Here is a 25952-nt window from a genome sequence, read left to right as displayed (position 1 = left end):
CTGCTCATAGAGTCTCCTCAAGCCTAGAAATGGCCAACCAAACGCTCTTGGTCTGATCAATCTCAGTATGGTTCCTCAGGTCGAGAATTGCAGAGGATGGATTAGTGCAACCGCATCTGACCATCTAAGATTTATTATAACCCGGAGATGGTCAGTTTAGGCAAAATAGCTCAGAATTTTTTTTTTTATATAAAAGTTAAGATGCTTATAGTCAAGAAGAGTCCAGGCTGGACCCCACAAAATGAAGTGATTCCATGGGCTTTGCATAAAAAAATTTAGTAGTGGGCTTCCCTGGTGGCGCAGTGGTTGGGAGTTTTTTTCCGCAGCGGGAGAGGCCACAACAGTGAGAGGCCCGCGTACCGCAAAAAAAAAAAAAAAAGTTTAGTAGACCCTCAATTCCTTAATTTCTTATTCTCTGCACCCATCTGGATTTCTTCATGTGTAATACTTTGTTCTTTTAAATGGAATCCATTGGCATAACTTCCCCCTCCCATATCCCCTACCAAAATGAGACACTTAAATGAGAAAATTAATCTGGAGCAAGCAAGGCCAGTCCTTCCAAACTAAGCATCCGAGCCTTGGAATGTATCTTCACCCCTCCCCTTGGCCTTTGATCACTCAGTTTCTGGCAGCCTCAGCACTGTTGCCATGGAGACAGTGATATCACCAGTTGTGATTCTGACGTCACTCTCCGTCCCAACAAGGGGGAGGTACATGGAAGGCTGAGGGGAGGAAACAAGATCTTGAGCTGAGCACAAACATCCCAGCATCTTCATTGACTTTAAAAGTATATTCTGGAGTCTTCTGTGGTTCACTATTCCAGCGCTACAGAGGTAGGAAACCCCACTGGACTGAGAAAACAGCCCATTTTCTGATCCTCTGTGGTTAAAAGGGAGAATTCAGTGACAAGTGCTGGGCTAACTTTTAATGTTCAACCTCGCCTCCCTCTTTGCCCGGTCAATTTTAGTTTCACATCAGAATCTTCTGGAAATAAAGGAGCCTCTCCCTCAGTACCATGATAGCTGAACGTACCATCTTTGCTGTTGAAGTTTTAATTTTGTTGCAGATTGATCAGATCTCCTTGGCCATACTTTTGGGTACATGAGGGGGCCTTACTGTCTGCTCTCCAATTTCATGATGTGGCTGGAAGCTTGACTGTGTGCTGACTTTTCCTAGTCATGTGTGGCTGTTCCAAGAGTTGTTGTTTTTGCTTTTGTTGTTGTTCCCAGTGCTCTAGTAGCAAAGTCAGACCGGTATAGCTCGGAGCCTCAATTCTCATCCACTTCCATCCTCTCGCTGTTAGTTCTGACTCGGTGGCTAGACAACAGAGAACTGGGGGAAGGCAGGATATATGTAGCTCTGTGGAGAAAATGTCTGTACTAACAGGGCAATGGAGGAAGAGGTTATTACTAAGGGAAAGTGAAACTATAGGAGATCCACAGGAAAGCTGAACTGTGAGTGGTACCACTGAGAAAAAGATACACACACACTTTTCTAATCCTTATTTAAACAAAATCGCATGAAACTGATTTCATCAACAACCAAATTTACCGAGTCTCTACTATACGCCAGGCACTTAGAGAAAGGGAGTGAGAGAGAAAAAGAGAATGGATGTGATAGAATATATTCTTCCTTTTTTAAACTAGTAATAAAAACTAGTCGAATACATTTCAAAACTTGATCAGATATGTATCAACCCTGCAAAAGCTTCATTTATGCTGCCTGTAAATCTGAGTTTTTCTGTGAGCTTAGGAACCTTGAGTAAACAAGGGCTCATCCTTTTGATGAATACAGGAAACATGTCCCGAGATGGAGCTGTGGTCTGGGATGCAGCACCGTAACCAAGCCTATTGTTGTGCACTCCTGATGCATGATTTGCACGCCTCAGTTGTCTCTGAGGTAATAATCACATTGACATTTTTAAGGAACATTTGAGGTCAGTCCGTCCATTGTCCACAGGGTCCCTCTACTGGCCATAGAGAAAATTCTTAGCTTCCGGAATGTTAACCTGCAGAGCTGTAAATATTTCAATGAATATATCCATTGTGGTTGTTAAAAAATTTATTTATTTATGTATTTTTGGCTGTGTTGGGTCCTCGTCGCTGCGCACGGGCTTTCTCTAGTTGCAGCGAGCGGGGGCTACTCTTTGTTGCAGTGCACGGGCTTCTCGTTGGGGTGGCTTCTCTTGTTGCAGAGCACAGGCTCTTCAGTAGTCGTGGCACGCGGGCTCAGTAGTTGCGGCTTGCGGGCTCTAGAGCACAGGCTCAGTAGTTGTGGCGCACGGGCTTAGTTGCTCCGCCGCATGTGGGATCTTCCCAGATCAGGAATCGAACCCCGTGTACCCTGCATTGGCAGGCGGATTCTTAACCACTGCGCCACCAGGGAAGCCTTATCCATTGGTTTTAATATTCCCTTTATGGGCCTCAATTTCCTAATCTTTAAAATGAATATGTTACAATAAATGGTTCCTAAGGTCCATTTATCTTCACATCATATATAGTTAGCCTTCTTTCCTCATCAAATTTAATAGATAACACAAAGCATCCTTTGCGTCTTTTATTTTCCACCCTAACTCCAGGATATTATTCACCAACTTTGAGGTTAAGAAATGGATGAATCCACTCATTGGCTCCATTAATCTCTAGACTCTCCTCTCTTTTCCATTTCGTTATGAGACAGGTATACAGATTTAGGAGTCTGAATATCACTATCATCCAAAGGTATTTAAGTACCTCTTTATATACACTATTATCCAGGACAATTTAGGGAATTTAAAGTCTAAAACTTCATGGATGCAGACCAACATACAGAAGATATAGAAAATAGAATAAAAACCTCAGGACATATGTAAGTGGAAGTGTTTTCTGACTCTATATAACTAGCAGGTGTGAAAGAAGTACAAGAGTGCTTTTGGCGTATTGATTTATTTGTTTTATTGGGATAGGAGGTCTATTAGTAAATCATTGGATAAATATTTACACCTTCGATAAGTCCCTGGGGTGAACATATCCCCAAAAAGAGTCAAGCTTCATGCAGGTCTTAACCAGCCTAGCACACTTGAGCAAGTCATTTCTTTTTTTCTCAGATTCTCCACCTTAAGAAAGAAAAATTGAGCCATCTAGAATTAGAAATAGGCTGTATTCGTATATTCATTCTTTCAGCAGGCAATTAGAAGGAAAGCAGTTGATCTGGAAGCTGGTTTTGAAGTTAATTATGAATTCCCTTTGTAACATGAAGATGTATATTTCTCCCGAGTCCTCAAAGGAGTGCCTACAAAGTGTTTTGATTTTTTGTTTTATCTTTTTGGCCGCTGCCATGCAGCATGCGGGATCCTTAGTTTCCCAACCAGGGCTCTAACCTGCGCCCCCTGCAGTGGAAATGCTGGAAGCGCGGAGTCTTAACCACTGAACTGCCAGGGAAGTCCAAAAGTGTTTTGAGATTCATGAACTCAGGGCACTTATTCTCCATTCTAGCTACTTATCTTCTGACTTCCTATTTAAGCCAGGTTTGAGATCAGGCTAAAAACTTTCAGCGTCCTCGTTGTTAAATTAGTCTGTCTACCAATGATTTGAAGGTGGAGAATAACAGTAGTCATTTCAGAAATTATTGGCCAGATGATGAAACCTCTGTTGTCACGTAGGAACCATCAGACTGCACCAAGAATGAGACCTGGAATTTGAATGTGAATATCATTTTGTGCTCATTACTTGTGTATCCCATGTGAAAAATAATAGGTCAAAATCATTATTTGGTAATAAGGGCAATAAAGTTCATATGTAAAATCAGCCATTTTTATTTGTGTCTTTCCATTGCAGATTCCTTATATTTCATGGCAGGAGGGGTGGATAAACTTAGGAATAGTGAAGACAACAAGAAATTAATCCAGAGCTTTCCTCATAGCTCAGAACCTGTCCTCAGTAAGCGTAAGTGATCACACAACTTCCTTCCTTTCTGTACTTCATTTTCATCCTTGCTTTTTAATTGTGCTATATAATCTAAAGTCAGTAGATCCTATTGATTTTGTCATTTTCTATTAGAAGTAACTCATTAAGATGAAATGTAAACTGGAGATTAAAAGACCTGTACTGTCAACAGTCCAGGACAGCCTGTTTCCAAGTCTTCTGATTCTTTGGCCAAAGAACAGTGCCATCCCTTCCTTATGCATGATAATGGTTCAAGGGTTCAAATATATACACAAAATAGTGAGCTGCTGAGAAACAATACAGGGTTTAACTTCATTGACACTAAAAGCTTCCTCAAGGGTTTAAAAAAAATTAAAATAAGGTACCAAGAAGGTTAGGAAATCTCAGAGAAAAATTTTAAAGAAAAGAATAATTATCTTTCCGGAGCTTGCAAGTCTATTGCGGAGAGGATCTCTCCATATAAGCCCAGGCCCAGGGGTTCTCAATTCTAGATGTACATTAGAATCGCCCAGAGAGCTTTTAAGAAATTCAATGCCTACATTTCCACAGCCTAAAACCACTGAAATAAGATTCTATGGGGATTGGTCTCTCAGATACAGTATTTTTAAACAGTTGATCCTAAGTTTCAGTATTTTTGTTTTGTTTTGTTTTTGTTTTGTGTTTTTGCGGTACGCGGGCCCCTCACCACTGTGGCCTCTCCCGTTGCGGAGCACAGGCTCCGGACGCGCAGGCTCAGCGGCCACGGCTCACGAGCCCAGCCGCTCCGCGGCACGCGGGATCTTCCCGGACCAGGGCACGAACCCACGTCCCCTACATTGGCAGGCGGACTCTCAACCACTGCGCCACCAGGGAAGCCCAAGTTTCAGTATTTTTAAACAGGGCGATTCTAAGGTCTAATCAGGGTGGAAAATCCATTGCTTATTCAAGGAATCTACTGTATTACAGTGTTAGGAAGAGAGAAGAAAGCTGTTTCCCCAGCTCAGTAATCTAAGTTAGTGGGGTGTGAAAACAGGAACGCATTCTTTTGGGAGCAAAGAACAGATAGCTCTTGAAAGATCTTATATTTTCTTTTTAGTAATTACCCATAATGTTACGTATAACAAAAATAATAAATCCACTTACAGTTAAGTTTAAATCATGTGTAATCTGTGTTTGAGTTGTGTTGGTTTTATTTGTGGGGGAGATGTATACCCCACCACGACCTAAAGTCCTTTAAAGCAAATATTTCCAATTAACCAGATATTCAACCCCTAATAATGCTCCATTTATTTCAAGCGATTATTTTTTTTTTTTTTTTTTTGCGGTACGCGGGCCTCTCACTGCTGTGGCCTCTCCTGTTGCGGAGCACAGGCTCCGGACACGCAGGCTCAGCGGCCATGGCTCACGGGCCCAGCCGCTCCGCGGCACGTGGGATCTTCCTGGACCGGGGCACGAACCCGTGTCCCCTGCATCGGCAGGCAGACTCTCAACCACTGCGCCACCAGGGAAGCCCCAAGCGATTATTTTTATAACACAATTTCATTGTTAAAAAAAATTAGGATAAGCTTTTGGACTTTATTATAACAGAATTTAAAACCAGTATATTTGTTGGAATTAAAATATAAATATATATGCCTGTTTCACAAAGATGTTTGTGGGGCATTGGGGAGGAAAAATTGGCCATCTTATCCCACGTTGCTTATTAAGAAGTATAGATCTAAGCAACATTTATAACACAAGAAGGGAAACTTCAGTGTGGAAGCCTGGTAATGGCATTCTGTCATGGAAAAAGAGGGCAGAGAGAAGCTGCCCATACTTGTAGATGATCAGTGGGCAAATATGACAATTAGTCCTGTTTCCAAGAACTAGCAAAGATGCGGTGCCGCAGAAAGTGGATGAGACTAAGGCCAGAGGCCAAGGAGTAAATGGATTAGGGACCGTGATGCTCACTTGTGAGATGAGGCAGTGAGAGCAGCAAGTATAAGCAATCCTTCCAAGAAAAATGACTACAAATGAGAGAAGAGAGAAATAGTAGCTAGAGGAGGCTTGGGAGGGAAGAATACATGTAAAATAAATTTCAGCTTTCTGGAAGACCAGGTAGATGGTGGTGCCATTACAGAGGTTAGGGAACAGAGCAAAGAGTTGGGAAGCTTATGAAAAAATCAACATCAGCAAAAGGACATCACTGCCTCCAGGGCCCTTTGGATGGTGCATATGACGTCTCCCTTCTCCTGGCATTCAGATACTTGGTGGAACCTTGGAGAATGAGAATTCCTCCAGGACCCCTGGCTAATTGGAAGAGGGATTAAGGAAGCCCGTAATCTTAAGGAAGAGATACTAGACTTACTGCTAATATAAGTAAGTTAGTGCTCTAGGAATTAATTACACTGAAGCCTACATTACTGTAAAAAGTTGGTGGAGGCAAGAACAGAGAGGGACAAGTAAAGTAATTCTACTCTGATCACATTGAGCTTTGAGCCTGTACTGAAAATCCAAGATCTGAAAGGTCTGTCAAGCCAGGACACAGAGAGCAGGACACGTCTGCTTAGGTTCATTCATGAGCAAATCTATATCAAGCACCTCTAGAATACACCAGCCTCTGGCCTCTGCACTAGAGCTACATATGCTTAAGAAATCTTCCTGCAGTTGGGAGCTGAGGATGAAGAGGTCCAGAGTTAAGTGGGTGTGGAGTAGCTCTTGGGACAGGTCTCTGTGGAGACCTGTTTTCCACATCTCAGCCTTTTACCTTATTTCTCCTTCCGTATAACTAGCCCTTTTGATGACCCATTCTCATTTTTTTTTTCTTCTTGCAGATGTCGGATAGGGTTGACTGGTTACAAAGCCAAACTGGAGTTTGCAAAGTTGATGTCTATTCCCCCGGAGATGGCCAACCCCAGGACTGGAAAATGGTAAGTGTCAGCCGCCTTATAAATACTGAGTTAGGAATATGTGCCGTTAAGAATAGCTTTATTCTCTCCACCACCGCCTCTTTTTCTTGAAGATGAAGTTATTGGGGGGGAATGAACTCCTTTAGAACAAGTGATATTGTCATTCTGCCTACATCATTCAACTTGGTATCAGGCACCGTAAGTCAGAGTCCTGTCAGAAGATGGAAACCGCACCAGTAACTGAATATTAAAAACCTGTTCAGTGAAAAGTATTTAACTAAGTTAACTACTAAAAGCTGTGAAAGAAGACTCAAAGAGTTCCAGAAGCAGCAAACGCAGAAGGCAGCTACTACCCCTAGGCTGAAAGAGTAAACAAGGAAGAAACTAAGGCTCACGAAAGCTCCCTCGCCCTCAACCAAGGCTGCTTCAGATCTCCCTGGAGAGGGTGAGCTGCAACAGGACAGCCACCTGCATCCCAGTGGTGCTGAAGACACTTGCCAGAGGGTACAGGGGGGACAGAAGGGAAACGCCTCCCACCTGTGATGACCACGTAGTGCCCCTCCAGTGCCCTCTGTCAACAAAGCCAGCTGCCAAAGGAGAAGTGTTTAAAGAGTCCAGTTCCAGAGTCACAAAGCAAGACAAAAAAGGGTGGACTTGGAGTTGTGAGACAACAATGAATAACTGGCACAGACACTGTGCTGAATCTTAGGGTCAGAGATAGAAAAATAAATGAGAATTCTCTCCCTTTAAGGATCTCACAATCTAATGGAATCCCCATTGTAATCCTCATCCTTAGTACTAACATTTATCAAACATCTACTTGCATGTAATGTTACATGATCCATATTCTGTTTGTCCACAGTCTATTTGGTCTGCCTCATATAGCCTAAGAAAGAAAACATTAACAAATCTACATTAAGACATTAGGACATACAAATACTAGATATCCAATCAATGTAGAATAAGTGCTAACCAAAACTGCTTCCACCAGATCTTTTATTTACTTCTGCCCTTTTCTTTAGAAGAACAACCAAAAAATGAGTTTCAATATTAAATTAACAAAAATTTCTCAATTTTTCAATAAGTGAGAAGCACTCTAGCGTATGTAGTAAAGAATGAAAAAGTTTCTGTCCTCGTAGACCGTATCATTCATTCGGGAAAATAAAAAATACGCATGTGCTCTAAACAACTAGTAGGCACCAATTATAAGAAGTTCATGGTAATTTGCCAAACGGATTTTCCGGACAGTAATTGCTCTGGGTGTTTACAGAACAGATCATTTAGAAGTGGGAGATAGGGAACATTTTATAAAGTATGTTTAATTGAGTTAGAGGTGAAGAATAGGACGGGAGGTGTATGTGTTGACTTAACACTAAGCTACTGAAGCAGAAGACGGCTGAGGAGAGAAAATTAAACCCCTTACCCCTTTTCATATTCTCCTTCAGGGCCATGAAAATTTTCCCTGTTCTTAATTAAGAAAGACTCAGAAATAATTGGGCATCCACCTTCCCCAACTGTTCAAGATACTAGTCTATAAGAAAGTTAAAGGATGCAAGAGGGCAAAAGGTTTGGAGGAGATGGGTGTTTGATTGTCAACTCCATCAATAGAAAAAGAAACAGGGTTAGTCTTTCCGCCAGCCACTCTGACTTCATCAGCTGCTTCTGCAAAATTCTTCTGGATTGAGTGGAGTAATGCACATAGGGTGCACACATTTTGGTTTAAAAAACATAAATAGACAACTGAAAGACTAAAACACACCAAGCTAACACAACTCTTTAGACTCCATCACGAAGCTCGATGCTGTGCTATAGGGTTGTTTTTCCTTAATGTTCTGTGAAAAGGATTGAAAAGGATAAAAAGTAAATTCTACATCTGCATTATAATAAGACTGTACATGTTACAGCCTAATTTTGGAAACATGCCTATTTGCAAATAGTGTGTAAAAGTAGGTAACATTAAGGAATAATTTTCAAAAGGCAAAATCGAGACTCTTAATTAGATACAAAAATGAATGCATGTTAAAGATTTTTTCAACTAATTAATGAGGAAATCAGTGAGACGTATTACAGCCAGTGCAAAGGAGAATTTTTTTAAAAGGTATACTTACAGATCAGGAATGTTGAAATGAATGTGCAAATCAAGGCAAAACTGGCCTCTGCCACAGCTAAACCTCCACTGGACAGAAGTTACATGTTTGTAGACACGTTGAATTATCTTGCGTTGCTATCAATTGTCTGCAGCTTACAGAGTTGTAAAGCAGCTCACACAGAACCAGAAGCAGGTTATGTGGACGGCTATATGCAATGCTCAGTCTACAGACTATGGACTATAGATGGTGCATAGTTTTCTATTGAAGCACAAATGTTTTTCCTACACTTACCTCCATTTTTATTGAAAAAAATCTCAAAATAAGATAAATTTTGATCACAAAACAAGGATAGTCTCATCAGATTTGGTCTGATTATTTATATACTTGTAGCAACCAGATAAGCCTTAAGTTTGCTTTACTGGAACTTTTTATAAGGAGTCACAGATTGGCCTTTAACAGGATCTTTCATTTTATTTTATTTTTGCCTGCGCCGGGTCTTAGTTGCAGCACGCAGGATCTTCACTGCGGTGCACAGGCTTCTCTCTAGTTGCGGCATGCGGCTCCAGAGCCATGGGCTCTATAGTTTACGGCAGGTGGGCTCAGTAGTTGTGGTGCGAGGACTTAGTTGCCCCGTGGCATGTGGGATCTTAGTTCCCCAACCAGGGATCCAACCCACGTCCCCTGCATTGGAAGGCGGATTCCTAACAACTGGACCACCAGGGAAGTTCCAAATTGGCTTTTAAAGGCCTCCATTGTTTGCTGTCCTGAGAGCAGGGAGTCAAAACTAAGAAACTCTCTCCACCAGGTTTCACCTGCAGTCCCTAGAAAAATAGGGACTGCATTCTGTTGGATTCCTGTGAAACTATTGTTCCTAAATAGAGTCTCAGCCACTCATATTAATCATAATTTTTAACCTAAGTACTTTCCAATCTATTTCACAAAGAAACCCGGGAGGGAGGAGGTTTACAATGGTGAGCTGTCACATAGCAGCTGAAGTGCAGACTAACAGAGCTTATGGACCAGACAGGACGACTCTCTACAGACATACACATCCCTTATACAATCTAAGTGGCAAAAACAAACACATTCATTAACAGACCCAAAGATTTAACCTCTCTATAGTAATAAAAATGGAAAGCAAAAGCATATAAATTATGCTTAGCTAGTAGTGTTTCACTATTCTATCTTACTTAGAAATGATCTAAGTATCCAGTGAATATCCATTAATTAGCTCAATTTAATACCAGTCCAGTGTTTTAAGTTACATAAAGATGTTGGAACTTTATCATCAAGCTGACATACTATAAAACATAATAACTGTTGAAACAAAGTCGGTCAGGATAAATATTCAATTTGATTAAACACATTTATATTTTTCATGATCTTAAACATTAAGTACAAGTAATACTAGCTGACTGGATCTGCATAACCTGTATAAGTTTATGAAGAGCACATCAACATAAAATAAAAACGCACACTTAATGTTATACCTAACTCTGGTAAATCAGAAAAGATGTAGCTGTTTTTATTAAACCAAAGTTATTAAACGAATCTTATTTACCAAAAATGTACCCAACTATGTGAACTTAGACTCCTAAAATATTTCTGAGTTAGGCTCTATAAGAATATTTTTTCCAGTCAGAATAGAGATTCTTTTGCTCAAGAAACATTATAATATTAACTTGTTAATACCATGTGGAGGTAGGAAGACATTATTACTTACACTTAATGCTTTTCTGAATGGCAGACACATAATGATTCAAACACTGATAAACAGCTTAGAGCCTCAATTCTAAACTTTCATCCAGTAAATTCAAATGTCCAGTTTTTTTTTTTTGCGGTACGCAGGCCTCTCACCGTCACGGCCCCTCCTGTTGCGGAGCACAGGCTCCGGACACGCAGGCTCAGTGGCCATGGCTCACGGGCCCAGCCGCTCTGCAGCACGTGGGATCCTCCCAGACCGGGGCACGAACCCGCATCCCCCGCATCGGCAGGCGGACGCTCAACCACTGTGCCGCCAGGGAAGCCCAAATGTCCAGTTTTTAACCAAAAAAAATTCACAAGTCATACAGAGAAACAGGAAAGTATGGCCCATTCAAAGGAAAGAAATAAATCAACAGAATCTGTCTCTGAAAAAGACCCAGTGGCAGATCTACTAGACAAAGACTTTAAAACGACTGTCCTAAAGATGCTCAAAGAACCAAGGGAAAGATGTGGAGAAAATCAAGAAAATGACGTATGAACAAAGTGGAAATATCCATAAAGAGATAGAATACCTAAAGATAAACTAAAAGAAATTCTGGAGCTGAAAAGTACAATAACTGAAATGAAAAAATCACTAGAGGGATTCAAAGGCAGATTTGAGCAGGCAGAAGAAAGAATTAGCAAAATTGAAGGTAGGACAATGGAAATGATCAAGTCTAAGGAACAGAAAGAAAAAAAGGATTGAAGAAAAGAAACAGAGCCAAAGGGCTCTGTGGGACACCATCAAGAGAACAAACATGCAGCATGGCAGTCCCAGTAGGAGAAGACAGAAAAAGGGACAGAGAGAATATTTGGAGAAATAATGGCTGGAAACTTCCCAAATCTAATGAAAGATGTGAATATAAACATCCAGAAGTTCAGTGACCTCCCAATAGGATGAAATCAAAAGACCCACACTGGGGTACATCATAATCACAATTTCAAAAGGCAAAGACAGGGCTTCCCTGGTGGCGCAGTGGTTGAGAGTCTGCCTGTCGATGCAGGGGACATGGGTTCGTGCCTGGGTCTGGGAAGATCCCGCATGCCACAGAGCAGCTGGGCCCGTGAGCCATGGCCACTGAGCCTGCGTGTCCGGAGCCTGTGCTCCGCAATGGAAGAGGCCACAACAGTGAGAGGCCCGTGTACCACAAAAAAAAAAAAAAAAAAAAGGCAAAGACAAATGGAATATGGGTAGAAGTGATGTTTGTCACTTCCAGGCCTGGATAACAAAAGTTTCTCATTCAATCCTCCACAGTCTCTGGTGTTTCCCATACACTGGCTCAAAGGAAAGATTCTGAGTCCCTAAGGGAGGGTGAAACCATGCAAAAGCAGAGCCTGAGTCCCTGAGTCACTGCAAAGAAGGCTGCTCATCAAATGCCCTCTCTAAATGATGTTACACACAGACACTATATACGTATTGAATTGTTTTATTATAGTTTATGATACACATCATTCATCTCTCCTAAATCACGTCCGCAAAGTGGGCTATCAGGTTGGTCCCCCTGGTGAATAGCCTGTACGCTGGAACCCACTGAATTTTCCATTTCTTGGAAGTCTTTGCTCTGACTCCACCACCTTTTCTCTGTCCCTTTCTCAGACATGCATACAGGCAGCTCTCTTTCCTGCAGCTTCTTCTTAAAACTAAATTTTGTCCTTTTAGAAGTTCACCCTTGTTACTGACCTTTGGTTCAGAAAAATAATCTTTTAAAAGATTCATATGGAAACTCAGTAGTCTCTTCACACCTCCCACCCAGGCTGATGGGAATGAATTGCAGGACACACCCCTAGCCATGCTCTCTTCCAGCACTTCTGTTTTCACCCAGAGCACTACTTCCCGTACGTGTAGGAAGTCAAGTTTTATTCCTTAGTACTCCACAGTTGGTTAACCGTGTTTCACCACATTACCCTACGATCAAGCGTCTTGACTTCTCCTCTTCTCTTACCTCTTCTGAAGTCTAATCTTCACTTGACATGTTTAAGGAGTACCACCTGTCTGATACATTCCATTTCAAGTGTACAGATTATTTTGTGCATATTATCTCATTTAATCTTACTCACAATCGTTGAGGAAATTATTTAAAAATAATAGTAACTACCATATCCAGCAATTCCACTTCCTGGTATATATCTAAAGGAAACAAAGTCACCATCTCGAAGAGATATCTGCACCTCTGTGTTCATTGCAGCATTATTAACAACAGCCAAGACATGGAAAACAACCCAAGTGTCCATTGATGGACAATGAATAAAGAAAATATGGTTCATGTATACAGTGGAATATGAGAAGAAGGAAATCTTGCCATTTGTGACAATAGCTGCTAAGTGAAATAAGTAAGTCAGAGAAAGACAAATACCATATGATCTCACTTATATGTGGGCTCTAAAAAAAAAAAAGAACACATAAACTCATAGGTGCAGGGAACAGATTGGTGATTGCCAGAGGTGGGTGGGCAAAATGGGTGAAGGAGGTCAAAAGGTACAAATTTCCAGTTATAAAATAAATAAATCCTGGGGATATAATGTACAGCATGGTGACTATAGTTAATAATACTGTAGCATGTATTTTGTATATTTGAAAGTTGCTAAAAGAGTAGATCTTAAAAGAGCTCAGCACAAGAAAAAGTTTTTGAACTATGTGTGGTGATGGTGGACGTTTGACTTGTTGTGAGATGACCATCTCACAATACGTATACAGATATCGAATAATTACAGGTGTTGTACACCTGAAACTAATGTAGTGTTATATGTCAACTATATGTCAATGGAGAAAAAACTTTTAGTCATGTGTCAAAGGTAAACATAGAAACCCCAAACTCACCTGTCCGGAGGTTAAAGAACCCTTCTCCTTCCAACTAGGCACAAAATTCCAAACTGATTTGAGCTTAAGGTAGGCAAAAAATACTTAAGCAAAATAGATTTTCTGTTGTCTGTCACCAACAGAGAATAGATCTCTATAAACCATTCATCCATTAAAGAAATCACCAAATGGTGACACATAAAACCGCATCCTCAAGCATTGCTGCCACCGGTGATTATCGGCCATGGAAAAAACAAAATGAAAACCAAACCCAAAATCCGTAGAGAGGAAAATTAAAACTAGAAAAACAGAACGTCTGCAAAGTTCTGTTGCCCTTTGGATTCACCTCTGGGGGGCCTAAGAAGAGACACACCTGGTACACCATCCTCATGATGACATTTACCTCTGTTAGGCAAATCTGCTGGACATCTTGGCAGAGACTCCCGAAACTGTTAAAAGATCATTTTCAGAGAAAGGTGAAATAATGACTCTCCTATGAATGTAAAAATAAATCGTGAAAGATTTTATTTAACTCATTAAAGAGGAGCTGGTGCAGTTCAAAGGAGAATCAAAGGAAAAAGACATATATAGATCAGGAATATTGAAGTGAATGTGCAAACGGAAGCAAAACTGACCTTTTCCACAGTGGGAGAGACAGTAAGTAATTCTTCCCCGGTCAGAGTTAACATGTGTGTAGACAAGAATTATATTGCATTGCTCTCAGTTATCTACAGTTTACAGAGTTATCAAATAGCTCTGAGAGAATCAGAATCAGAAAATGCGGAAAGGTATGCTATAGATTATGCATAGTTTTCTACTAGAGCACAAATTTCCTTATAGTAGCTATTATTCAAATTAGCAGAACCATTTAGGAGGACTTTGAACCAAGCTCGGTAGCCCACAAGCAACTTAAACCAGCCTGTAGAGGTCCAGCTGCTTTTCTCTTCTTCCCAAGTCATCCAAACATAACAGAATACTGTAGGGGTGGAGAGTGCCAATTTTAGAGTCCAAACTAGATTTGAATCCTAGCCCCCATCGTGTAGTAGCTGTGAGATGTTAGTCAGTATTTACCTTCTCTAAGCCTCTTTTCCACCTGTGAAACTGGAAGAGGGATACCCACCTTACAGGGTATGTATGAGAATTAAATAAAATAACATGCATAGAGCACTAAGCACAGTGCCTGGTAGTAGACCTAAGTATTGAACAAATAGTAGCCAGCAATTCTATGATACTTGGTAGTTAAAATAGCAAATTATGCTTTAAAGATGGGCAGTACCTGTGGTCATCCCCAGATAGATATAACTCGTTATTACAACGATCCCTTACGTTTGATGGTAAGTAGGATACTTTTACATACATTCTTATTTTAGCCTATGTTCAAGAGAAGATTGTGGATTACAGTAGGTGAACATATAAATATGTCCATGTGCTTATCACAGCTAATGTCCACCAAAGAATCTGCATTCACTCAAAACTAATTGTCCACAGATACTAAGTCCTCATTTACAAATCAGATTTTTAACTTAAGTCACGTCAAAGAGTCCGCTGGAAGCCATTGAACATATCAGATTGTGCTTGTGTAGCCCGGTAAAGCGATGAATTAGGCACAACTGTCCTTGAATTTTCTAATTTTTTGAAAACTATTCTGGAATAAAGAGACCTAAACAGAACAGATCAACCATAAAAAAATAACAATTAGTAGCAATACATGAAATCTCTGATTCAGCTCAAATGCTACCTCTGTAGCTGCTGACAGATCTTTTTTTTTATAAATGTATTTATTTAGTTTATAAATTTATTTTTTAAATTATATATATAATTTATGTTTTTAAATTTATTTTTTAAATAAAAAATTTATTTTTAATTTTTTAAAATAAATTTATTTATTTAATTTATTTTTTTGGCTGCATTGGGTCTTCGTTGCTGCACACGGGCTTTCTCTAGTTGCAGCAAGTGGGGCCACTCTTGGTTGCGGTGCATGGGCTTCTAATTGCGGTGGCTGCTCTCTTTTTTTTTAAAGTATTTTAAAATTTTATTTATTTATTTTTGGGTGCGTTGTGTCTTCATTGCTGTGCGCGGGATTTCTCTAGTTGCAGCAAGTGGGGCCACTTTTCATTGCAGTGCCCGGGCTTCTCATTGCAGTGGCTTCTCTTGTTGCGGAGCACGGGCTGTAGGCGCACGGGCTTCAGTAGTTGTGGCATGCGGGCTCAGTAGTTGTGGCTCTTCGGCTCTAGAGGTCAGGCTCAGTAGCTGTGGCACACGGGCTTAGTTGCTCCATGGCATGTGGGATCTTCCCAGACCAGGGCTCGAACCCATGTCCCCTGCATTGGCAGGCGGATTCTTAACCACTGCACCACCAGGGAAGCCTGCAGTGGCTTATCTTATTGCGGAGCATGGGCTCTAAGTGCGTGGGCCTCAGTAGTTGTGGCACACGGGCTCAGTCGTTGTGGCTCACGGGCTCGAGAGCGCAGGCTCAGTAGTTGTGGCGCACGGGCTTAGTTGCTTCTCGGCATGTGGGATCTTCCTGGACCAGGGATCAAATCCATGTCCCCTGCTTTGGCAGGTGGATCCTTAACCGCTGAGCCACTGGGGGAGCCCTGACAGTCATATCTTAAGGACAGTTGTTTTTGGAGTCAGTATAGTGCAGTGGCCAAGAGCATGGGCCCTGGAGTCACTGCCTGGGTTGGAATTCCTCCTCCGTCAATGATTATAGCTGTATAACCTCAGGTAAGAAACTGACTTAAATCTCTCAGTTCTTCAATTTCCTCTTCTGTAGCATTTAAGTTTACTGCCAGAATAATATTAAATGAGATAACAGGCCTAAACTACTTGCAGCAGTGCCTGATACATAGTAAGCACTCAATAAGTGTCAGTTACATCTATGGGGCTGATGGAGCAGTTAAGACTTGAGAGAGGCGACCATTTTTGTAACTGCTCTTTGAGGTTGTCCTGAATATCCCATATCTTTGCTTTGCTGTAGTTGGATGAATCCTTGTCTGTTTTTCAGGAAGCCTCACATGATCCCATCAGGGTGCTCAGCTGGCTCCGCAGAGACCTGGAAAAAAGCACAGCAGGGTTCCAAGATGTTAGATTCAAGCCTGGAGAAGCATCATTTAGTGGGGAAATGGTCAGCTCAGGAGACCCACGCAAAAGTTTCTGTGTGGACTATTATAACACCACCGCCATGGGCGGTCCAGGGAGATTGCATTTTGAGATGAGTCACAGAGAGAACCCTTGTCAGGGCCCCAGTGCCCACGCTGGTAACAGGAGCTCAGTAGACGAAGTTTCCTTCTACGCCAATCGCCTCACAAATCTCGTCATAGCCATGGCCCGCAAGGAGATCAACGAGAGGATTGACGGCTCTGAGAGCAAATGCGTCCATCAGTCAGTGTACGTGGGGGATAAGCCCGCACCCAAAAAAACCCTGAGCAAGGTGGCATCAGAGCTGGTGAACGAGACTGTCTCTGCCTGTTCCAGAAACTCCACCTCGGATAAGGCTCCTGGCTCCTATGACAGAGCCTCAGGAACATTACAGAGTCCCCTGAATTTAAAATACAAAAGTGCTTTGAAGATCAAGGACAGCACCAAGGAAAGCAGGAGTCCAGACGACAAGCCTTCTTCTAAGAAGTCTTTCTTCTATAAGGAAGTGTTTGAATCTTGTAACGCAAGTGATGCCACAGAGGACGGAAGGTCCTTACCCGCAGAGGGAGAGATGTTCAGAGAGCAGGAAAAGCCCAATGACTTCACAGCTTCTGTCAGTCAAGGGATCATCAGTTATGCTAACAGTGTGGTGTCTGATATGATGGTCTCCATCATGAAGACACTGAGGATCCAAGTGAAGGACACGACCATTGCCACCATCCTGCTAAAGAAGGTCCTGATCAAGCACGCAGAAGAAGTGGTCTCAGATCTCATTGACTCCTTCATGAAGAACCTCCACGACGTCACAGGGGCCCTCATGACTGACACGGACTTTGTCTCGGCCGTGAAAAGAAGTATCTTCTCTCATGGAAGCCAGAAGGCCACAGATATCATGGATGCCATGCTGGGTAAACTCTACTCAGTGATATTTGCCAAGAAACCTCCTGAGACTGTCAGGGAAACCAAGGACAAGTCTGAGAGTTATTCCCTCATGTCCGCGAAAGGAACGAGTGACCCTAAAAACCGAAACGTCAGCTTTGCAGCCATGAAATCTGAAGGTAAACTGAGGGAAAAAATATGCTCTCCTGCACCCAAAGCCGAGAAGAAGACTTGTGCTGAAACTCTGGGTGAGCACATCATCCAAGAGGGACTGTCCCTGTGGCATAAAAACCAGCAGAAAGAAGGAAAATCTCCAGGTTTCCAGTGTGCACCGTTTGTAGCTTCCAACAAACAGTATAAACCTGCACCAGACTCTCCCTCGGGAGTTCCTTCCGATCCTTGCAAGCTTAGTCCCTCTATGCATCACCCAGAGAAACCGGAGAATTTTAGGTATGACTCTGACTCCTGGGCCAGGGACCTGATCGTATCTGCCTTACTTCTGATTCAGTACCACCTGGCCCAGGGGGGAAGCATGGATGCACAGAGTCTCCTTAAAGCTGCTGGAGGCACCAACTTGCAGGCCAACAGCAAGTCCCCTGCAGTTTCTGATGAGTCCGGCCTTAGGTCTCCTCACATGGGGGTTGACCAAGAAGAAGCAGAAAAGAAGGATCTGATGAGCGTTTTCTTCAACTTCATCCGGAACTTACTCGGTGAGACCATTTTCAAGAGCGACCGTAGCTCTGAACCCAAGCCAACTAAGGAAGAAGACAGTCCCCAGTGTGAAAGACCTGTAAGTCCTTCTCCCATCAAACTAAATGAAGGCGATGAGGCTGGAGGTACTTTTGCTGGGCTGACCAAGAAGGTTGCTAACCAGCTGGATGACCACATGAACAGGCAAATGGTAGAACATCTGATGGACTCAGTGATGAAGTTGTGTCTCATTATTGCCAAGTCCTGTGACTCTCCATTGGCAGAACTAGAAGATGATAAGTCTGGGGATACCAACTGTCCGACTTCAGCCTCCCCAGATAGTTTACATGAGTGTTTGCCCACCAAGGGCACAGGGGCGGCAGAGATCCTTCTGAAGAATGCTTATGAAGCGATCTATAACGAATTGAGAGGTATATCAGCACCGCTCCCCGAAGGGTATGCAGCGCCCAAAGTGATTGTCAGCAGCCACAACCTAACCGATACGGTTCAGAACAAGCAACTCCAAGCCGTTCTTCAATGGGTGGCCGCCTCTGAGCTCAATGTCCCCGTGTTGTACTTTGCTGGTTACGATGAAGGAATCCAGGAGAAGGTAAGGAGGTAGAATCGGGAATTTGGGAAGATTTATTAGGGGTTAATCAGGGTGTTAAGTTCTTTTTTTCTTTCTGAATGGAAAGAGAGCCACGAGAAGGGTAGAATGGGGACAGTGAAAATTTGAAGCTCATGCCTCGTGGTAGAGATAACGGGTAAATTAAAATTCAATTTTGCCCACTGGGAGGCGTATCAAAGGGTAAAAAAGAGAGAAATCTTTTTTTTTTTTCCTCTCTTTTTTCCTGCGTATATCGATGGAAGTGCACAAATAAGGAACCTCCAAGAGACTTGGTGAAAGAATCAGATTAAGGTCTGGGCTCAGGCTGAATTCTGCATGACAGCTTTGCCCAAAGAATGAGAAGGAGCTGCTGGGAAGCATCACATCCTGGGGATGTGCTGCCGGGCTGGCGAGGCGGGGGGTGAAGGGTGGACTGATGGCCTTTTAAGCCTGTCATTCCTCTCTTAGCTGGTGGTCTAGGAAGTGTTGGGGATTTGAAGGGATTCAATAAATAACATCCCTCTTCCCCTCACCCTGAGTTCTGAATCAGTTGAGAAGTAAGACCAAAGAATAAGGCAGATGGAAAATCAGCTTATTACTGTTCTTACTGGTAAAGGTAGGTGTGCCTTCTAACTCCTTTCTTCTCCCAGGTTAGGCCTTGGAGCTGCTCACTGAAGGGAAATTTGGGGTCCAGAAAGCTTTTGTTTATGTAGTTGCTGTTTCATGCTAGTGTGGAAGAATTAAGAGAGGCCATCTCCACAGCACGCGCACACACACACACACACACACACTCAGGATTTTTTATTATTTTCCCTCAATTGAGAAAAGTAGAAAAATGGCATTTTAAGTAGTAGGAGGTGGCACAAGAGGCTGGGATTATTTATAAAAAGCATTCATCTTCTTAGAAACCAGAGGACGTGGAGGAAGAGGCTTTCTCTGTTTAATATGTGGTATGAGTAACCCTTGTAACTGGGTTACTTGGTTTATCTGATGACCGGGAAGACACAGAACTGTGTAGCATACCGAATAGGCCACTCTCAGCTTAAACGAGAAACTGTGTCATCTGTAGACTTGCTACTCGTGTGGTCTGTGGACCGACAGCATTGGCATCACCTGGGAGCTCAGTACAAGTGCAGAATCTCAGGCTCCACTCCTGACCTACTGAATCAGAATCTTCGCTTTAGCAAAATCCCCAGGTGATTTGTGTGCATATGTTCCACTTGGGCTAAAGGACAGAACGTGGAGATCCAATCTTAGGTTTATCCCTAAGAGTCCTTGGCAAGTTCTGTCTCTTTGCAGTTTTTCCAGTCTGTACAACAGACAAGTGTTTTGGCACGTAGTAATTAGCGGATGGGCCTATATTCACAAAAGCTTTAGACCGATGCGAAAAATCTAAAAAGCCTAGCTTTCATGTGTACAGTGTGAAACGGGCTTTGTTCTGACACCATCTTTTAAGTCATCCTCATCATACGTAACATACATAATACATTCTGATTTTAGATTATTTTGAATTAGAATGTCTATGATAGAATTCTCTAGAAGGAGGACAGTAGACGTGCAGGCCTCCTTGTTCTACACACACGCACATCTTTGCCCAAAGTAAAGACTGTCATCTCTTTTCAGCAGCACATCCAAACTTCAACTGAGTGGATGTGCCCTGAGCATCAGTATATGTCTAAGAACAGCTGGATGAAGTATACATCAAAGAAACTACCTAAAAATGAGTCGCAATTTGTTTTTGGAAATAGACTTAATTAACATATGCAGATATTTTCATGCCGATGCAGGTGACTGAACCTGGTAACACTGGGATGCCCATGAGCCCAATTCCTTTAAACAAACTTGCATCCATTTTTGAATAAGTAATGTATGCATAGTTCAAAATCCAAAGGCACAAAAAAAGATGTACACTTAAAATGAAGGGCTTTTTCTCATCTTTATCTCCCCTCCCATTGCCCTCCCTGGAGAAAACCATTCTGATCAATTTCTTGTTTCTCCTTCCAGAAATGCTTATGCATGTACAAGTTAATACTTATATATACTCATCTTTCTTTAAGTCACAAATGGTAGTCTTTTATCTATGTGTATATATTCTCTTCTGCAACACACAGAGTTGCCACATTCTTTCCTAATGGCTGCATATTTACTGTATGCAGGTGCTGTACGTAACCACTCTTCTATGGATGGACATTTCAGTTACCAGTATTTTGCTGCTATAAGCAATGCTGTATGCACAGATTCAAATGTATCTGAACGTGTGCTTGTAGATTGGATATGTATTCCCCAATGCCTTTTATAGAGCTTGCACCAACAGTATGACAGTGTCTACTTCCCACAGTTTAACCAACAGTCCATTCCAGACTTTTGACCTTTGCCAAGTGTCGCCTTACTTTTCACATATCTTATTAGGAACGAGGGTGAATACCATTTCATATGTTTAAGAGCCATTTTTCAATCCTTTTTCATGGGTGAATTACTTGTTCATGCCCTCTGCCCATTCTTCTGTTGGGTTGTTGGTCTTTTTTTCTTTATCTCTGAGAGTTTTTTTATATACAAGGAAATTAGCCTTTGTGATATTAAATGTGATATTTTTATCATTTGACTTTTGATTGGTGTTTTTTGTTGTTTTTGCCATACAGAATTTTTTAAATGCTTATGTAGTCAAATATGACAGTTTATCTTTTATTTTTCCTAGATTTTGTGTCGTACTTTGGAAAACATTCTCTACAAGACTTCCCCATGTTTTTCTTCTACTACCTTTATGATTTTTAAAAAAAATGTTTAAGACTTTCATCCATGTTGAATTTGTTTTCACATAAGGTGTGATGTAGGGATGCAATCTCTTATTTTTTTCCAGATGGCTGTCTTTTTTTTTTTTAACATCTTTATTGGAGCATAATTGCTCAATGGTGTGTTAGTTTCTGCTTTATGACAAAGTGAGTCAGTTATACATATACATATGTCCCCATATCTCTTCCCTCTTGCATCTCCCTCCCTCCCTCCCTATCCCACCCCTCTAGGTGGTCACAAAGCACCAAACTGATCTCCCCGTGCGATGCAGCTGCTTCCCACTAGCTCAGATAGCTATCTTTGTTTTTTTTTCAAAGCCTTCTATTCTATTCCATTGAACCATTTGTCTATCCTTACTAGTTTAATACTATTTTCATAGCATATTGATTTAATTACTGTAATTCTATAATATGTTTTAATATCCGATAAGGACTAGAGACTCCTTATTTCTCTGTCTCAGAAATTTTCTAGGCGCTATTTCTCAGTTTCACCCCCAGCCGTAGGCAACCATCAACTGCTTTCTAGCATTACAGATTTGCCTCTCCGACATTTTACATAATGGAGTCATAAACTGTGCAGCCTTTTACACCTGCCTCTGTACACCTAGCATAACGTTTTTGAGGTGTATCCATACTGCAGTATATGTCAGTAGTTCGTTTCTTTTATTGCTGAATATTTTATGTTTTCTCTATCCACTCACCAGTTAACGGACGTTTGGGTTGTTGGCTCTCATGAATAACGCTTCTGTGCGCGTTCACATGTACATCTCTGTGTGGACATAACGTCTCCATTTCTCTTGGGTGACAAGGAGTGTACTTCCTCAAGAAGCTGTCAAACTGTTTTCCGAAGTGGCTGTACCATTTTACGTTCCTACCAGCAATTTTTGTTGATTTCAGTTTCTCATTATTCTTTTTTTTTTAATTATAGCTGTTAGAGTGGTTTCTGACTGTGGACTTAATTTGACATACATACATTAAAATGACTAAAGATGTTGAACATCTTTTTTATGTGTTCATTAGCCATTCATATATATTCTTTGGTGAGTTGTCTGTGTAAATCTTCTGCCTATATTTTGACTGGGTTACAAGAATATAAAGTTACAAGAATTATGTATTCTGGATACAAGTCCTTTATCAGATATGTATGATTTGCAAATATTTTCTCTCAGCCTGTATCTTTTTACTTAATGGAGTGCTTCAAAAAGCAAAAGTTCTTAATGATGACATCTAATTTATCACTGTTTGCTTTCATTGCTTGTGCTTTTGATGTCATATCTGATAAATCTTTGCTTAACTCAGTGGTTCTCAACTGGAGGCAGTTTTGCCCCCAAGGGACATTTGGCAATGCCTGGAGACGTGTTTTCTTGTCACAACCGGGAAGGGGGCGTCTAGTGGGGAGAGGCCAGGGATGCTATAAACATCCTACAGTGCACAGAACAGCCCCTCAGCAAAGAATTACCTGGTCATAAGGTCAGTAGAGCCAGATTGCGAAACCCTGACCTGATAACCAGGGTCATGAAGATTCTCTTGTCTCTTTTCTTCTAAATAGTAATTTCAGCTCTGATACTTAGGTCTGTGACCCATTGTGAGCTCATTTTCATGTATAATACGAGGTAGGTGTCTAGATTCTAGATTCGTACTTCTGCGTGTGGGTATGCCGTTGTCTTCAGCACCTTTGTCGAAAAGACAAATGGACATCTGGCCCTTTTGAATTCTTCCCCCTTTATACCAACAGAATCACCACAAATGTTGAGGTTCAAGCTCTCTTTTGATTGGTGTTTTCATGGTATGTCTTTTTCCATAATTTTACTTTTAACTTACCTATATCACAAAATGGTACAGCCACTTTGGAAAAGAGTTTGACAGTTCCTTAAGAAAGTACACTTACCGTAAGGTGGTTCACGTTACCATTTTCCATAGGCAACGTAAGTAGGGTCATGTTTTTTTAATCTATTCTGACAGCAGGTGGTGTGTTTAGACCATTTACAGTTGAACTAATTATTGATGTGCTTGGATTTAGGCCTATTAATGTTAGTTACGTTTATTCTCTCTGCTTTTCCTGTTTTTCCTCTTGTTGCCTTCTTTTGGATTATTTAAACATTTTTTAGCTGTCCGTTTTAATCTATCGTGTTTTTGCCTGCATCTCTTTGTGTGGTCTTTTAGTGGTTTCTCTGGGGATGACAATAACATACCTAGCTTTTCAGAGTCTAACTAGAGTCAATAGTTACCACTTAAATTGGAATGTAGAAATCTTCCTACCATATAGGTCCCTTCACTCTTCTGCCTTAGGTTTCAGTTATTTTACGTATTTAGTTGCAAAAATCCTTAGGTAACGTTATTTTTGCTTTCAACCGTAAAGCACATTTTAAAGAATGGAGGCGAATCGTTTATCGTTTATCCTGAGATTTTGACTGTCTCTTTTGTTCTTTGTTCACTCCTCATGTTCCTAGTTTCCTTCTGATACCATTTTCCTTTTGCCCGAACGACAAGAGTGCATTTTCTGGCAATGAATTCTCTTAATTTAATCCGAATTTTTCTTTATTGGACCTTCGTTCCTGAAGTATATGTTTGCTGGACATAGAATTCTGGTTTGATAGTTCTTTTCTTTTAGTGCTTACCAAATGCTGTTTCACCTCCTCTGGCCTCTATGGTTTCTGACGAGAAGTCAGCTGTCGTTCGAATTGTTGTTCCCTTTTACAAAATGTGCCATTTTTCTCTGACCGCTTTTAGATTTTTTTTTCTTTTTCTTCAGTTTTCAGCAATTTGATCACAGCAGGTCTTGAAGTGAATTTCTTTGGGTTCATGTTCTTTCAGCTTCGCTACGCTTCTTGAATTTGTCAGTTATGTCTGTTGGCAAATAGGGGAAGCTTTCACCAAGTATGTTTTCTGTACTCCCCTTTTTCTCCTCTCCTTCTGGGATTCTAATGACATAGATGTAAAACCTTTTGGAATTGTTTATTTTCTCAGTCTTTTTGAAAGAGGTTGAATCAGTCTCTTACCCTGTTCAGTGCGACGCATTTCTATTGCTCTTTCTTCAAGTTTCCTGGGCTTCCTCTCTCATCTCCGTCCATTTAGTTTTCATTTGGGATTTTGTATTGTTGTTTAGTTCCAAAATTTCCATTTGGGTCTTCTTTATATCTCCTCTTTGCGGAGACTTTGTCTTTCCATTGGTTTCAGGAGTATCCTCATTATTGGGTTGGCCAAAAAGTTCATTTGGGTGTAGCCGAAGGTGTTATGGGAAAACCCGAACGAACTTTTTGGCCAATGCAATACTTCAGTCTGCACGGAATTTCCCCTGAAAAAGTTCCTGCTATTTGGCCTGTTCGTTTGCCCTTTGACTTTCTCACACAGTCAGGTGCAGAATGCACAAAATATAAACTTTGATTAGTTTGTTGCCGTGAGGATTCCGGGTGGAATAGCAATGGACTGTGCTCACATTAGAATACTTGCTTTGGCTCATTGTTTCTCATTTTAAGCTTGGGAAGAGACCTGGGTATGAGTATTACCTCCGCTAATCTCTAGCATTGTATTACTGACAGTCTTCACCTCTCCGGGCAGCATTTGCGTGGGGGTTGAATGGATCTTTGAGTCACCTTCCTGCTCTAACATCCCAGTGTTGTCTGTCTATGGGGCAGGGAAAGCAGCACCCACATTTGTCCTTTGTCTCTTTCTCTCCTGCCCTTGTCAGTCTTGGGACAATGATGGAGCCCGTTTTACGATGTCACAGTGAACTTAAGAACTTTAGAATCCTGAGAAGGCAAGAACACCACTGACCAAACACCCACTGGAAGCAGGAAGTTTTTAGTCTTAGTGGGAAATCACATTTTCCATATCACGGACAGGGGGATGTTACTTAAATTAAGGGCGATGTAACCACCTTTCTTCCGTCAGACAGGCCAGCGAGCGGCCCGGTTATGGACATCTCCTCAGTGTCTCCCTCGAGGCCCTCCCGCCGCAGGGGCTCTTTTGCCCTCGCCTTGGCAGCCCTTCACCACCTTCGGTGGGATGCTCTGCCCCCCACAACTGCTTTCCTTCCCTCCCTCAGCTACTTCAGCTCTCGGCAGCCGCCATGGAAAAAGGGCGCAGCGTAGGTGACGTTCTGCAGTCGGTGCTGCGCTATGAGAAGGAACGACAGCTGCAGGAGGCGGTGGGCAACGTCACGCGGCTGCAGCTGCTGGACTGGCTGATGGTGAACCTGTGATGGGGCCGCTGCTCTCCCCTCTTCCCGCGCTGGGCCCGGCCCTCATCCCCTCCCTGCCTTCTCACCTCCGCAGCCCCCGCCTCCGTATCATCACAGAGCCCCAGCGTCACCTTCATACCACTCACATCTGAGACACGTCATCTTGTGCTAGTCCCTGGATTTTGCATTTTCCTGTCCATGTGAGCAAGGACATAAAATAAAAAAAAAAAAAAAAAAAAAAAAAAA

At 41.8% G+C, this 25952-nt stretch overlaps 1 protein-coding gene across 2 annotated transcripts; it reads left to right on the top strand.

Annotated features, from left to right (window-relative positions):
* Positions 1–733: 733 nt before the first annotated feature.
* Positions 734–25941, top strand: AKAP3 (A-kinase anchoring protein 3). Of its 2 annotated transcripts, XM_024733395.1 has the most exons (5): positions 734–833; positions 3816–3923; positions 6716–6811; positions 16401–18740; positions 25572–25941. In XM_024733395.1, exons 3-5 carry the CDS (start codon positions 6716–6718, stop codon positions 25725–25727), a joined length of 2592 nt encoding a protein of 863 aa, XP_024589163.1. In that variant the 5' UTR covers positions 734–833; positions 3816–3923; the 3' UTR covers positions 25728–25941. The 2 variants fall into 2 exon arrangements, with proteins under 2 accessions (XP_024589163.1, XP_024589164.1); XM_024733396.1 differs by lacking the exons at positions 734–833; positions 3816–3923 and having other exon boundaries at positions 16428–18740; positions 25572–25727.
* The last annotated feature ends 11 nt before the right edge of the window (positions 25942–25952 follow it).

This window comes from Neophocaena asiaeorientalis, unplaced genomic scaffold, assembly GCF_003031525.2.
Source record: "Neophocaena asiaeorientalis asiaeorientalis breed wild unplaced genomic scaffold, Neophocaena_asiaeorientalis_V1.1 scaffold150, whole genome shotgun sequence".
Taxonomy (NCBI): Eukaryota; Metazoa; Chordata; class Mammalia; order Artiodactyla; family Phocoenidae; genus Neophocaena; species Neophocaena asiaeorientalis.
This window is presented reverse-complemented; position numbering and strand designations above follow the sequence as displayed.

Bases quoted from the DNA above. Each gene is read 5' to 3' on its own strand.
- AKAP3 (XM_024733395.1), top strand. From the start codon at position 6,716: ATGTCGGATAGGGTTGACTGGTTACAAAGCCAAACTGGAGTTTGCAAA. The intron at 6,812-16,400 runs GTAAGTGTCAGC...GCTTTGCTGTAG, and splicing joins AACCCCAGGACTGGAAAATG to TTGGATGAATCCTTGTCTGT. The intron at 18,741-25,571 runs GTAAGGAGGTAG...TCCCTCCCTCAG, and splicing joins ATGAAGGAATCCAGGAGAAG to CTACTTCAGCTCTCGGCAGC.